The sequence below is a fragment of the Phaseolus vulgaris genome, chromosome 5, assembly GCF_051622355.1.
Source record: "Phaseolus vulgaris cultivar YP4 chromosome 5, ASM5162235v1, whole genome shotgun sequence".
Classification (NCBI taxonomy): Eukaryota; Viridiplantae; Streptophyta; class Magnoliopsida; order Fabales; family Fabaceae; genus Phaseolus; species Phaseolus vulgaris.
In genome coordinates this window covers 10,078,954-10,095,259 of record NC_143502.1, presented here as the reverse complement: position 1 = coordinate 10,095,259, position 16,306 = coordinate 10,078,954, and the positions used below count along the sequence as shown (strand labels likewise).

At 32.4% G+C, this 16,306-nt stretch overlaps 1 protein-coding gene across 1 annotated transcript; it reads right to left on the bottom strand.

Annotated features, from left to right (window-relative positions):
- Positions 1-489: 489 nt before the first annotated feature.
- On the bottom strand, positions 490-9,093 carry LOC137835123 (fatty-acid-binding protein 3, chloroplastic). Its single transcript, XM_068643470.2, has 5 exons — positions 8,730-9,093; positions 2,273-2,374; positions 1,294-1,449; positions 993-1,207; positions 490-848 (listed from the first exon to the last, which is right to left on the bottom strand). The coding sequence occupies exons 1-5, from the start codon at positions 8,944-8,946 to the stop codon at positions 690-692; spliced, it is 849 nt and encodes a 282-aa protein (XP_068499571.1). The 5' UTR covers positions 8,947-9,093; the 3' UTR covers positions 490-689.
- Positions 9,094-16,306: the final 7,213 nt, after the last annotated feature.

Genomic DNA, 16,306 nt, shown 5'->3' with positions numbered 1-16,306 from the left:
AGTACTCTTTTACAGATTCTGACTCCTTCATTTTCTGCAATTCAAATTTCTTTATTAAATTCAGCACTTGCATTCCACGAATCCTCTCATCACCTTCATATTCTGCCTTGAGGTAATCCCAAATTGCTTTTGCTGACTTCAAGGATATTATTTCTGGAAGGGACTGAATTTCATAGTACTCTTCTACAACTTCACATAAATCCAATGCTTCTAGGTCTCCATATGAACAACCCACATTTGATAATTGTCTCCATAAAAAAACAAGGTGGTGTCATTGCTGAAAAAATGAAACCTCCTTCCATTGATGCACTTTACTAACCTCACAGATCCCGCAAGAAGATAGTTCTGATACCAATTGTTGGTGTTGATGAATAAAGTCAAGCAAAATATTTTATTATCTTTGTTTACATTTATAGTACTTGCACTAACTTACTCTTAAATGATTTTATGAGTAGTTACTTAGAAATATTAATTCAACAATTAAAACAAAAGAATAAAATATCACGTGCACTTATGTGCATTTATATGCAGTTAAAAAAACACAATATCCAATAGAACATACATTAGTAGACCATGAAGCATGCTTACAAAGACATCAGGAGAATATAGGTTAAAGCAATAAATTAACGATTGAACAATTTCTATAAATCAAAGATGTATGCAAATTTTGAAGTAGACACTGAACTTTTCTACTTGAGTACTTTTGACAAGCCTTCAGCCACTGAAGCTTTCAAGGATGGAGAAACAGGACTATCTCCAAGGAATACATTAAAAAGAGCACAAGACACATTTTCAGATTCAATTGCAGCATCTATAGTAGATGGAAGCCCATTTGAGGAGACAGAAACCTGAAATCTCAATGAACTTAGTTAGAACATTTTAGACAGCAAAAGATAAATGGAGGGAAAAAAAAATACACACACATATATATATATACACGAACTAATTTGTTTGAAGAAAATATCACAAGAAAAATATGAAAGTAGGCTTACAAGCAATTTGGAGGGGTTCAACCAAGTCAAAATTATGAAAGTTCCTTTCTTAAGAGGGCGATCAAGAAAGACACTACGGAAAATGCTCAAAGCAATTTCATCTACAGTTGTGGATGATGGAATTCTTGGTGATATGGCATCACTTAATGCCTCCCAAAATGTTTTACCATCAATATTTCTTGCAAGAATAATTTGCAATGATTTCTCAAAAGAAGCTGGAATCATATAAAGGCATATATTATCAAATTATTCATTTTGTGAGAGCACTGTAGAAACAAATAAATGAATATGAAGTTGTTACATTGGAAAATGGTCTGGAACAAGGAGGAATTCCCTTGAATAGCATCTTTTGATTGCCCTTTCCAAGCATTCAATTCACGGGTAATATGTTGATCTAGATACAAACCTGCAGCATAGACCTTAACACTAACAATCGCAAAAATTTTCTCCCTGTATCCTGAAATAAGTATTGTTATCCATCAAAGTTTACAACATTGAAAATAGAAGCAGAACCACATTATTGAAACTTAACAAATGCTACTGGTCTTCACGAAAGGCAATACCACCGGCCAAAAAAGATTTGCAATACAATACTGAAGGAAGATTGTTGAAATAAAAATAGTTTATAGCTGTACCAAGTTTTGTTTCCCACACAACTATTTGAAAAATTAATAATATACTTTTATCCTCCTATAAAAAATGCAGTGCCTTGTACTTAACATCAGTTGTTGACTATATATTTCCCCAATGTCATCAGTTCACTAATTGCCAGTAACATGGTACAGACAAATCACTTTGTTGTGCTCTCACAAGAGGTTTGATTTTTGGCACAATGCTATCATCTAGTTAAAACGCCAGAATCAATCGAATGAAGTTTATTTAGAAGTTCATATCCAGGAGAGTAAATTCCTCATGATATCAATCTATTTAGTCTCCCATTTACAGCACACCTTGTCCTAAAGAAAGTTTTTGAAGCACAAAATAAACAAAAACAATCCTGCTCCACATATGCATGTGAAATTTCCACAATATGTTTAGTATTAACAGACCATATTATGGTTTCAGACATATCAATCTTTTCAGACATCTTTTCAGACATGCTCAGATTTTTATCTTTTTCTATTCAAAAAGTCATGATACTATAACATGACTTTTGCTATAATATATATCTTTTCATATTAACATATCAAATTAGGGATGTAGTTGTATCCTATTTTCATTCGTGAAGAACGTTTTAATCTTTTCTCTTCCAAAAGTCAAGTGGTACTATAACAACTAACCAGTTCCTAACAAAGTTAATGAATTTGAGCAACCCGGAAAATTCAAACATGTCTGGAATTTCACATTTGTTTCTGGCTCCTCCACGTATTCAGCATTTGCATCTGCAATGATGAATTACAAAAATTAAATAAATTAGGCATCAGTTGAATAGGAAACGAATCAAAATAGGTAATATACCAAGATGAACATACCATTTCAGATTTCACCTAAAAACCAATTGAAATTAAGTAAAGTTGTTCAATAGATATATAAGTTAAGTCCTAAGAATTGAGGCTGGTGGTGCAAGACTTCCCAACAATCAATTAGCAAGACACAGAGAAGGAAAGATAATTTGTAATAAACTATTCACAGTAAACTGTATTTTCACAAATCAACCTCCATACCAACAGAAAATCCTCAGGCCACCTAAAATCTAAAATAGGTACAATAAACAACCTTAAAATTTGGAGCAATGGATAAGAAAAAAAAACAGTAACTCTTAGTTATTTTTTTACTAACTTGGCAAAATCAAATAACTAAACTTCATCCTCATCTTACTAAATAACCTGCCAATAGTTCAGCTTAAATTTGGATTGGGTCAACTTTGTTACCGTAGGATTATACTTCGAGGAGCAACTTGACATGACATATTAAAAGCCATCCTCATCTTACTGAAAAAGCTGCCATTAGTATGACAGGCAATAGCTTAATTAATTGTAACTGATCTTGATAGTTTGAATGAAGTCTTATGTAACAGTATATGCAAACAGACTTCAAACTCCTAATGGAAATTTAGACACTTTACAAGCACCCTGATAGTGAAGCCTAGTATTGCTGTTATGCCCTCTTTGTCTAAGTTAAAGAGGAATCCTTCATGCCACCTGACAAACATGTAATTCTTTTAATGTATTTTCATTATCATCAAAAGATGTAAATAAAAATGTCATTCTTAGATATATACAAGTCTCAATTCTCAATTTAGAACTTTTGGTATGTTGCTCATTTTCAATTTTATTTGAGTTCTCTCCTTCTCTCTCTCGCACACACCCATATACAGCATATACACAGTATTAGGGTATCCAATATTTTGGACTCTTAGTCATTAATAGCGACGAAATGCTTATGTCTATGTCAGAGCCTGTGCCTAATAGCTAAGAACTTGTGTTCAATAGCAAGATACTCATGCCACCTGAATTTTGCTACTTGTTTTGTTATAAACCCTAACTGCCATTCGCTATAAATAGGGGCTGCTCTTTGTGAAAATGTTGGATGTACTTGTAAAAAATTGTAACTCTCTCTTCTATTGCATATATGTGGAAACTGACTTGTAAGGTTCCCAGTAAATCTTCGTGTGTTTTAAACCTAGACCTCTCTTTTCCTCTCTCTATGGCTTAGACGCTCATCCTCGCGCTAGACTCTCGCCTGTATCACACTAGAAGCTCGTGTTTGTCGTGCTAGATGTTCTTCCCTATTGCGTTTTACGCTCTCCCTTATCAATTGGTATTAAATTGGTTCCTTCCTTTTCGGAGTCGATGGCGGATTCAACACAGAATGCGATGATGATGAAAGAATTAGAAGAACGTCTATTCGTTTGAGTAGACGCGAAGTGGGAACCTTGCAAGGCACGATTACAAATTCTTTGAAAGTTTCAATGCAAGAATTGTTGAATCACTCAGTGGAACTGAATGTCACTGGCAAAGGACCATCCCAGTCAGCTCCCTATTTTGTGGTACTCCATTGGCGAGAATAGACTTTCCAAGATTCAATGGAGACAATGTTGATCAATTGATTTATCAATGCAAGAATTTTTTTCTCGATTGATCATATTGCCGATGATGTCCAGGTCCAATTGGCAGTCATGCACCTAGAAGGTCACGCCCTTGAATGGCATACTGCTTTATACAAATTCAAGAATTGTTCCTCCATTTCTTGGCTTGCTTGCAAGGTGATGATTAGGGAAAGATTTGGTGATGTCTATATTGATCCTATGGTTGATCTTATGATACTCTGACAAACTAATACGGTGGAATTGAGTAATTCAATGCTCTAATCAATCATCTCAAATTCTCTGAACAGTATACTAAAAGTTATTTTCTAGGAGGATTATGGAAAGACATTCAGATGCTTGTTCGAATATTTCAATCTCCAACGGTTCAAAAGGCTTTCATGTTAGCAAGAATGTATGAATCTACGAATTTGTCAACAACAGTTCCAAATTCAGGACAAGTTAACAAGAACAGAGGTATTTTGGGGCCAAAATCTTTGTTATCGGATAAAATTGCTGTTACCCAGAATCATGACTAGCCTAAATCTACAGTTCGGAATTCACAGACTTTAACTCCCGCCTATATGAGTGAAAGAAGATCCAAGAACCTTTGCTATTTTTGTAATGAACCATATACACCAGGGCATACTCTTACCCACAAGAAGTTGCAGGTTCATGTGTTAGAATAGGAATGGAAGATACTGAGGATAGTGACGGGGTATCTGATCCCGAGAGGCTGGCTGAAAATGCTTGTGATCCACAAATTTCACAGGAGTTACCAACTTTCGTACAATGAGGATTATAGGATATCTTAGAAAACACCCTCTACATATTCTGCTGGACAGTGGCAGTGGCAGTACCCATAATTTCTTGATATTCAAATGGCCAAGAAATTTGGTTGCCAAATTGAGGAAAGAGAACCTTTACTTGTCAAGGTTGCAGATGGCACAACCATTTTTTCTATTGTTCGAAATTATACGTGGTGAATAGTAAACAACGTTCACATCTGATGTTTTCTTACTCTTATTGGGATGTTGTGATTTAGTGCTTGGGGTGGAATGGTTAGTTAATTTAGGAGACATAACCTGGAATTTTGCAAAATTGACTATGGATTTCCGCGTGAATGGCAAGAGACATGTTTTGAGAGGTTATGTCAATCAAGGGGTGAAAACAGTGAAGAAGAAACAACACATGCTAAGACTCTAGAAGGGGGAGTTCACGTGTCTATGCTGCAGTTGTGTGATGCGAGCAGCAGTTTACTACATGCTTTAACAGCATAGGAAACTCAACCTCCAGTTCCACCATTGATACACAAAGTATTAGATGATTTTGAAGACATTTTCGAAGAGCCTAATTAGTTTCCTCCTTTTAGACCAGTTCATGATCATTGTATTCCTTTGATTCAAGGAGCAAATATGGTTAATAAGAGGCCATACAGATATGCGAAATCACAAAAATATCATTGACCAGCTGATTCAGGATTACTTGAATTCGGGAGTTATACAAAACCGTAACAGCCCTTATGCCAATCTAGTTGTTCTAGTATGTAAGAAAGACGGATCATGGAGGCTATGTGTTGATTAAGAACACTGTTAAAAATAAATTCCCCATTCTCCTAATGATATATACAAGACAACTTTCAAGACACATGGAGGGAATTATGAATACATTGTTATGTCATTTGGCCCATAAATGCACCAGCCACATTCCAAGGACTGATGAATGTAGTTTTCCAGCCTTTTTGCACAAATTTCTGCTAGTTTTTTTTTTATGATATTTTCATATATAAAAGTGTTAATATTAAAGATCATGTTATTCATTTACGGCAGGTGTTCCACACATTAAGATCTAACTCCTTATTTTATAAAAGATCAAAGTGTTTCTTTACCATTGATAAGGTGGAGTATTTGGGGCACTTTATTTCTAAGGAGGGTGTCTTTACGGATCCTAGAAAAATTGAATCCATGGCAAACTGACCATTACCCACAAAAATTAAAAACCTTCGGGGTATTTTTGGGTTAGTTGGATATTATCACAGATTTGTTAAGAGATGACTAAAGATAAAATTAATTGTGGGAAACAATGATGATCAGAGAAAAGACATTCTGGTTTAGCTTCATTCTTCACCTAATGGAGGACACTCGGGTATTAACGCAACAATGCAAAGAATCAAAGTTGTGGTTTATTGGAAAGGCATGACTAAAGATATCAAAGGTTTTGTTAATCAATGTGATGTTTGTCAATGAAGCAAATACGAAACTTCAGCTTCCCCTGAACTGTTAGACCCTTACCGATTCCAGATCACATATGGCATCATATTACCTTGGATTTCATTAAAGGGTTACCAAATTCTTTTGGGAAACAAGTTATTTTTGTTATGGTGGATAGACTAAGTAAGGCTACTCATTTCATTGTTTTATCACATCCCTACATAGCTAAAGATTTAGCTCAAGCTTTTATTGATAATATCTTCAAATTACATGGCTTTTCTCTTACTACTACAAGTGACCGGGACAAAGTTTTTATCAGCAACTTTTGGCAACATATTACCATGGATTTCATTGAAGGGTTACCAAATTCTTTTGGGAAACAAGTTATTTTTGTTATTGTGGATAGACTAAGTAAGGCTCTTCATTTCATTCCTTTATCCCATCCCTACACAGCTAAAGATGTAATTCAAGCTTTTATGGATAATATCTTCAAGTTACATGGCTTCCCTCTTACTCTTACAAGTGACCGAGACAAAGTTTTATTAAGCAACTTTTGGCTTGAGTTCATGGCTTATCAAGGAGTGCAAGTTCAACTATCATCCAGCCATCACCCACAAACGGATGGCAGACAGAAGTTGATAATAGGTCTCTTGAAACATACTTTCACTGTATGTGTTCAGATTCTCCACGACAGTGAAGCAAATGGTTAGCTTTAGGAGAGTGGTACCACTTATCATTCAGCCACCAATTCAATGCCATATGAAATTTTATATGGCCAATCCCCTCCCATATATTTTCCATACCTTCCTAGTGATCATGAATTGAATTGGTTGACAGAAGTCTTATTAAACACGAGGAGATGCTGAAACTGCTGAAATTTCATTTAAAGCAAGCTCAAGAGAGAATGAAATAAACAACAAACAGACACAGAAAAGACAGGGTTTATCAAATAGGAGATTTTGTTTATATGAAACTCCATCCAGGGAAAACATGAAGCTTAGTCCTAATTTTTTTGGTCCATTTAAAGTTGTGGACAGAGTAGGGGAGGTTGCTTACAAGTTGGATCTACCACCACAATCTCAAATACATAATGTCTTTCATGTCTCGCAGCTCAAGAAACATGTTGGAGCAGCAATGATTTCTAACAGATTACCTTTTGCAACTGAAGATATTGCAACAACAAAGGAGTTTGAATGTATTTTGGACAAGATGGCAATGAAGACAAAAGGCACTGTTGTGACAAAAGTGTTGGTTAAATGGAAACACCAGCTACCCGATGACGCAACATGAGAGTTCTACTATGATTTGGAGAAGAAATTTCCCTATTTTAATCCTTGGCGACAAGGATGTTGTTTAGGGGAGGACATTGTTATAAACCTGCTGCTCTTTGTAAAAACGTTAGATGTACTTGTAAAAGCTTGTAACTCTCTCTTCTATTGCATATCTGTGGAACCTAACTTTTGTTGTAAATCATCGTGTCGTGTGTTTTACACCTAGACCTCTCTTTTGCTCTCTCCTTCTCCTTTTGCTCATCTTTCTTGTGCTAGATGCTCTTCCTATCGTGTTATAGGCTCTCTTTTATCATATTTTTTTACCAACAAACTTGGGGATGCAATATAAAAATAGAGGCACACGTAGATGTTCGTTTTAGAGAATCTTTAAGAGCTTCCGGATTCTCCAAAAAGAATATAGCCATGCATCATACATAGAAGAAATCTATTACTTTATGCATATCTAATATGGCTTTTAACTTTCTCTATCAGTTCAACAATTATTTATTTCTTATTATTGCCTCACACGAGATGCCTCAAGTATAAGGTATTATTTTGAATGTAGAGTTCAGAAAAGCAAATACAACAGCCTTGTCCCTTCTCACATTTATTCCTTGTTTAGAGATGCAAAAGGAACTACAGAGGACACCACACCTATGATTAAGAACTATTACAACTACTGAAGTTACCCTTCAGTGAAAGTCAGAAACTAGCCCATAAAGTATAGTAATAACAAAGAACAACAGCAGAATCTTCTCTACCATTTCTTTTTTCTTTCTCTTCTAGGCCTTCTTAAAGGTAAAGGTAAATATTCGTTGTACCAGTACAAAGAAGCAAGTTAAAAAAATAAGTTCAACTGTAACCATGTCACCCTCCAATTGAATATGCAAAAGCATTATTCTCTATTAAACAGGTTACCTGGCAGGACTAAAAATTAACATTTAGTTCAAAAAAATTCAAGAAAAAGAAAACAAAAAACACATATTCTATAGCAACATCAATCTAACATTAAAGGGTATGGAATAATCTCCACAATCTCGACAACCCTTAAAGTTTATTCCCCAGTCTGCATTGTTTATTTTCCAAGAAAGTACCAAGTGCATTCCAAGAAACAGTAGAAGAAACGAAGAGGGCAATAGAAATTGGCACTAAAAAGTGAGAGCTGATGAGAATTGAAAAGGCAAAAATAAAGCTGAAAATACTGACAGTAGTAGTGACCACAGAATCTAACCTGAAGATGAAGCAACTTGTGCAAGGAAAAGGGGTTGATTTCTACTGCTCTTGTGTGAAGAGAAATGCATAGGGGTGGATGATAAGAGTGAGAAAGATTGGCCATGGCTGCTCAATGGCAATGTGGAATTTGAGACTCCTTTGTGAACAAGAATTCTTGTGGGGTGTGTGAGTGGTGAAAAGCCAAGTGCTGTGGAAGCTGCTACAGCTCCAGCCATTTTTTTAAGGTTGGATTGTGAATATTCAACAACGATGTTTGGTAATAAAATATTGAAAAGGATTAATAGTATAAGAATATACTAAGATTGGAGCAATCTGAACTGAACTGAACTATTCTCACTTCGGTTTTTTCGCCCTTCTTACTAGCACCTTGTTGAAGAGATTTTCTTTTATATTTTTTCTTTGAATAATCTTTTATCTCTTAGTTTTTTATTAAAAATCATTGTAAGTTATATATACTATTTTAATTTTTTTAGTTCATGACCTTAAATGATGAAAACAATAAATTAACATGTATTGAAACTAAAAAGAATTAAAATATATGTATTGATATTTAGGTAGATTATAGCTACAGAAATAAATGAATAATTAAACTAGTCCATTGATTTATTATGATCATATTAATGTATATTTGAGAACTACTATAGTAGTACACAATTAAGTATAGAGATATTATGATTTATTTTATACTTTTTTGTTTTATATTTAGTATAATAATATTTAAATGATATTTCTGTTTTTAAACGTGTAAAATTGGCAATAATTTAGTTTTAAAGAAATAAAAACTCTGATTGAGTATCTATTTAACTGTTAGGATGAAGGAAAGACCCGTTGTTTGCTGTCTTTCATTTTATATTTTTATCAATTAAAAAATTAGAACACACAAAAACAACTAAAAGTTACTTTTATTCATCTTTTCCCCTAAAAGTTTACTTTTATCAAGTCATAAAGAGAATCTCTAAATCATAACTTCCAAAAAAAAAATAGTATTAAAATTTCTTTATTATTTTTTTTGCAAACTCACAAATTGTTATGGTTATTTTTATTTTTATTTATTTGATATTTTAGCTTTTTTTTTCTTTAACTAGTACCATATTTCATTCTTCATTTCTATTTTTAAAACTAAATAAACATGTCTTCTTTCCAATTAAAAATCTCTTATAATATATTTTTCATGCATTTTAATTTAATCAATTATCCATATACTGTTTATAATTTTCAATTTGACCTAACCTAAACCATTTTATTTTCCTTTTTCGAAATTTGTATACATTGAAATAGTAAAAGTGAAAAAAAAAAGTTGCTCGGTCTATTGAGTCAACCAGCTATTTTGATCAATTAAAAAAACTTCTTTAAACAATCATAATTCTAAACAATTAAAAAAATCCTATTTTTAAAATTTGAGTTACATAAATAAAATTAATTTCAATTTTCAATGCAATTATATATATATATATATATAAATTATAATACATGTATGTTTTAATGAAATAATATTATTTTTCAATTGTCTTAAAATTATAATAATTATTTTTTAAAACAAATTAACATATAAGGTCGGCTGGACCTAGTCCATTTGGATCACATCCTAAATAAGCCTAAGGTCCCAATAAATAAATAAATATATATATATATAAATATATATTCTTCATATAATATATCCTAAAACTATAAGTTGCAAAGTCCATATATATAGTTTGTATATATTGGAAATGTAATATATTATACTCCTACTTTTTTTTAGGAATGCTTTTTTTTTATTTACAACACCATCACCTTTTCTTACACAACACCAAGGTGATCTAATCTTTCAAGCATTCATAATTTTGAAGATACAATTCACATGTATATATAAAAATAATCATTAACTAACATAATTTAATTCATAATTTCATATATTCCTAATCTTATAACAAAACTACTAAAAAGTTATATTTTGATTCACATTTCAAAATTATAGAAATATTTATAATTAATTTGTGATATTTAACATTTTCGGTAAGATTATTATTATTATGTTTCACTAAAGATTGACACCTAAATATGAAAAATAATTTTGATAATTCAACCTTAACTTTTTATGTCAAGGTGATTCCTTACACTTATGGTACAAAGTCTGATGTAAGAACCTTTTTCAACTTTTCAACACCCAATATCTTATCATTTATATTATTTAGATTATTAGTGAAGTTAGGATATATTTTTTAATGAGTTAGTGTACTTAATACTACAATCACATTTTTCGTCATGCATGCTATTATCCTAGGTACCCAAACAATATGTTAGAAAAGAATATATGGCTTAGCTAAACCAAGTTGGGGTTAACTAGTTTTAATTTTTTTTTCAAAAGATTTGTTCTTTCTTCAAGTTCTTTTAAAATTGATTCAATTTGAAAAAAAAATGCAATTAATTTAGGAATTAAAATTGATAAAAGATTGGTTAACAACAATTTAAAGAAGATAGAGAAAGAGAAAGATTGTACAAAAAGTTTGTCTAGTTCAAGCTAATTAAATTTCACTATCTTTAGGAATTTGTACAAGCACTCAAAACAACAATTACAAAAACAAGACAACAAAACACCACAAAATCAACTCTTGAACACACTCAATAGGATATGTTGAACACTTAGAACACTTCAAGAGGATACAAATCAAATAAATTATTCATCACATGAGAGGACATACATTAGAACATACTCCAACCATAAGGAAAATGAAAGAATGTAACAGAAATTCACAACATAAGCACAACACAAGACTAGTTCAACCAACACAACACAACATTTTTTATTCTTAAACTTGAAAACACTCTTAACAATGATCTCAAAAGAATTTTTGTTTTATATTAATATTTGTTTTATAAAAAAGGTGAGACCAAAGCTCTATTTATAGAGTTTAGAAAGTTTAGAAAATACAAATTTTGAAAAGATTTAAACATATTTAATTTTCAAGCTTAAATTTGAAAAACATTTACAATATTTTATGTTTTAATTGATTATGACACGTGTTAGTCAATTATTTCAGTTTTGTATTTAATTTAGAAAAAAGTTAATAGATTATACAAGATTTTAAATTGTTAATTTCTAAGAACATTGAAAACACTTAAATATGCTCTCTTGTTTAATTGATTGACTAAATGTTAATTGATTATCTTGTTTTGAAACCTCTAATAACAATTTAGTAGATTACTTAAAATCTTAATCGGTTAATAAAGCCATAACACCCTTTTCTCACATTTTTAACTTTACAAAAATGATTTTCTTTAAGTTGATTTTAGTATAGGCCGTGTGCTTGTGCGAAAGACTCAACAACATATAATGAAAACTACAAATGCTCAAAACATCTTCATTTCAAAACATCATCATCGAAACATTTTCACTAAAGGCTTGAGTATATTCTTTTAAGTCTAACAATCTCACATTTTTTTTATAATATTAAGAGAATTTTAATGTGCTGAATTGATACTTTCATCTGTTAAAATATTCTTAATTGAAGTCTTTGAAGACTGAAATGAATATTTCGACTGGTTGATTTATCGAATCAATTAGTTAAAATCACTTAAGATTTTCATATATTTTTTGAATCTTTTTCAGTAAGCTAAAACATGTTTTGAATATATTAAAATTCAAGTTTTCAAAAGGTTGTAGTATATTAAGATTTAGCATATTGAAAACTTGAATTAATTTATTGTTTTAAGTTTAAGTGAAATCAACAAATTGAAATGAATTTTTAATTAGTTAAAACTAACAGTTTCAGATTTATATAGTAAAATTATGTGTTTCCTGTGATTTAAAAGTGTTTTAAATAGAATTCATAGTTTTAAAATTTGATAAGAGAGAAACTACTACTTTTTGTGAGAAAAAAAACTTTTGAATCGTGCATTTGATTCTTGGAGAAAATCTTGAAAGTTCTTTGATCATTTTGTTGTGGTGAAGAGTTTTTCTGAGTTTTCCAGAACCTGTTAGTTTTTGCACCAAAATTTAGGTATAGTTGTTTCATATTTGAATCTTGTTTGTACTGTTGTGTGAAATTAGACAGGGCTTCTAATTTATGTTCATTGGTGTATATTGTGTGGTTGGAGAACACTCTTGTAGGGTTCAAGAATTGTGTTCTTAAGAGTCTTGTGTTGTAAAAATTATGTGATTTAGGAAAATCTCATTGGTGTAGTTGGGAAACTAGATGTAGTTCTTGTGAAAGAGTCAATTAGTATAAAATTATCACGTGATCCTCTTTCTTTCCCTCATTACATTTATGCATTGAATTCTTGAAATGATTCTTGTGTATTAGAAACTTGAACAAATTGATATTCTAACTAAATAAAATTTAACTTGGTTGATTTTTCAAATTTCTTTTAGTTACTTGAAATTTAATATATTGTTTTGTTATTTATGAATATTTTAATCTGATGATTTTTAAGAACTTCATTCTAAACCAATTTTTCAAGATTTAAAAAAAAAAAATTCAATTCACCCGTCCTCTTAAACTCTACCTATCATTCTAACAAAAATACCAAAAATCGCAACTAAAAAAATCAATTCTTCAACAAATTTATTGTCAAATTCAAGTGGTGGAGTACATCAAATCAACTAACACACCCTTAATCAATTTTTCAACTCAACATATTGTCTTTACTTTTATGAACAAACTCTCACTTCATTAATGCTTTGAAGACAACATCAAATATTATAACTCTAAAACAAGATCAACTTGTACTGGTAAGGGTCGTACGACTGATGACATGTTTCGGTCCCCCATCACTGGACTGACCGATGTCATGGCCTACATCAATGGGTTGACCGAAAATTATGCTTAAGCAGAGTCAGTGAAGTTAATCCATGATTAGGAGCTAGGTAATGCAACCCTAATCATGGTCCAACTCCCTAATCCAACCCAATAAGGAAAGTCCACTATACTGGTAAGGTCCGTACGACCGATGTCATGTCTCGGGTTTCACCACTGGGCCAACCGAGACCTCATGGCCCACGTCTATAAGGCCGACTAACAACATTAGTCCAAATACGCTCAAGCAAGATCAGTGAAGCTAATCCATGATTAGGAGCTAGGTAATGCAATTCTAATCACTTTACAACTCCCTAATCTAGCCCAATAAGAAAGGTCCACTAAGGTAATATAAATAGCAAACATTCTAAGAATCAGGGGATCATCATCACGACCCACTAAGTCTTGGATGTATCATCATATTACATATAATAGTTATCTAATGAAGCCTTAAACAATCATTAACACAAAATGTATAAACAACGACTATTTATTTAATGCGGTTTTAGGGTTAGCCGCTGTCATTCAAAATGCAGTGGCATTTTTGAAATTAACTTCATTTACGAATGCAACTATTTGTAATAACCACATTCTTAAATCAAAGCACATGATTTACGAATGCGACTATTTAAATAACCACATTCTTAAATAAAGCGCATGATTTAAGAATGCGGCTATTACTAATAGTCGCATTCTTAAATCATTTTTTACCCTAATTTTGAAGCGCGCCACTTACGCTTTCATACTTTCTTTCTTCTTGGCGCTTCGCGTTTTCTCTCTGTTTCTGCTTTGGTGTTCCTCTCTTCTTCTGCGAGTTTCATTGTGTTCTTGTACCATTGCAAGTTCGTTTCAATTCACTCTCTCTTCTGCACCAATGGTTTATAATTTTTTTTCGTTTCACTTATTTGTTTGTTTTCTTGCATTGACGAAGGATTCTCTGGCACTACATTTTCTCTTTTGTTTTTGCTCTCGTGTTTCATCTCGTTTTCTGTGAGCCTTCATTGTCTCCTTTGTGCCATTGTAAGTTTATTTCGAGTTCTCTTTCTTCTTCACCATTGATTTATATTTTTTTTCGTTTCTCTTATCTATTTGTTTTCTTGTATTGGCGAAGGTCACCACTGCTTCATTGCCTGCTGTTTGGGTTTTTGCTATGTCGTATTTGCTCCTTCGTTGTTGTCGCCACTGTTGTTGTTGCCGTCGTTGCTGCCTTAGGGTTTACGATTTTAATAAAAAAAAAAAAAAGAATACGGCTATTTACCATAGCCGCATTTATCAATCACATTTACGAATACGGCTAAATAGCCGCACTTGTAAATCTTCGTTTTAAGAATACGTGATGATCAAGTGTGACTATATAACCGTCTTTATAAATGTAAAATATCCGCACTCATTTTGCCTTAGTCACTACAAGAATAATAAGATTTAGCTGCAATAGAAAGCGTGGGTCACACTATTTGCGTAGGTTAAGCCTACACAAAATGAAGAAGAAAAAAAATAAAATAAATAGTGTCCGTCAAACACACGAAAAATCCACACACTACAATAAAAAAAGTAATTAGTTTCCACATATTTGTGGCGGTCAAATGTGGACGCATTTTTCGTCGACCAAACCCACGCAAAACGAATGCAAACTTAAAAAAAATGAAAAATTATAATAATAAAATTTTAAATTTTTGAAGGTTTAGCCCACACTATGCTTTTGAAGCTAAGTCCCCGCTATGCCTTTGAAGCTAAGTCCCCGCTACTTAAACGTTTTGAAGGTTCAGTCCACGCTATGATTTTAAAATTAAAAATAATAAAATTATAATTAATTTATTTCAAAAATTTTAGTTGTTGAAAGGTGTTGAACTCGAATATGAGCCAGAGAGCCCACAAAACTGCTGAGCGAACATTTCTTCCTCCATTCCTTCTTCTTCTTCTTCTTCCTCCACTCCACAAAACTCCGTGACGGTGACCGTGCTTCGACCATGAACGTGCGACCGTGAATGGTGAGTTTCGCATTTCTTCCTCCATTCCTTCTTCTTCTTTAACGACCGTTAATGAGTAACCCTAGGTTCTTGATGTAGGTTTCCCATATACTTGCTTTTTCTTACAATTATGATGCTGATTTGTGTAACCCTAGGATGATTTTTCTTCTTACATGTTGATTTAAGAGAATGCTAAGTTCTCGAATGATTTTGATGCTAAGTTCCTTGTAGGTCACTAATAAAGGACTGTGAATATCTTAGCTTTGTGAGGTTGGATTTTAGCAGGATGGTCCTTTAAGTGGATTTTAGCAGGATGGTCCTTAGTTTTCTAATAGTGGAAGCATAGTTGAATCTCTAATGTCATTATATTATTGACCACCCGAATACAAATAGTCCTTTACCTGACATGTTACGAATAATTTGTGTAAAAAGAGTATAAGTGAATACACATTGGATTACTGAGGGAGTTTGGAGTAACAGTGGTCCTTTTCGTTATTCGAATTGTCTGTGATAGGTAGCAATAATCAAATTCCCCTCAACACCTTTCGAAAATGATTTCTGCTATTTTAATATACCTTCTAAAGTTTGATTGCACTCCAGCGTTTTTCAGTTTCCACGAAGTTCCAATAATTGACAATCACTTCCATAGAGTACAACTGGTCTAAAACTTTCCTTTAAGCTTCGTAGGTACTTTGTGATCACAAATATTTTGAGTTGAAAATCACTTTACAAGTCAAAACTGATTTCACACCATTGTGATATGGTATGATAGTTTTGTTTGATAATTCTTATATATCACTACTCATAGAGCGGTGTTATATTGGCTAATAATT

Excerpts from the sequence above, each read along its gene's own strand:
- LOC137835123 (XM_068643470.2), bottom strand. The coding sequence starts at position 8,946 with ATGGCTGGAGCTGTAGCAGCTTCCACAGCACTTGGCTTTTCACCACTC. Across the intron at positions 2,375-8,729 it reads ACAAGTTGCTTCATCTTCAG|ATGCAAATGCTGAATACGTG; the intron begins GTTAGATTCTGT and ends TCATCATTGCAG. Across the intron at positions 1,450-2,272 it reads ATTAACTTTGTTAGGAACTG|GATACAGGGAGAAAATTTTT; the intron begins GTTAGTTGTTAT and ends TACTTATTTCAG.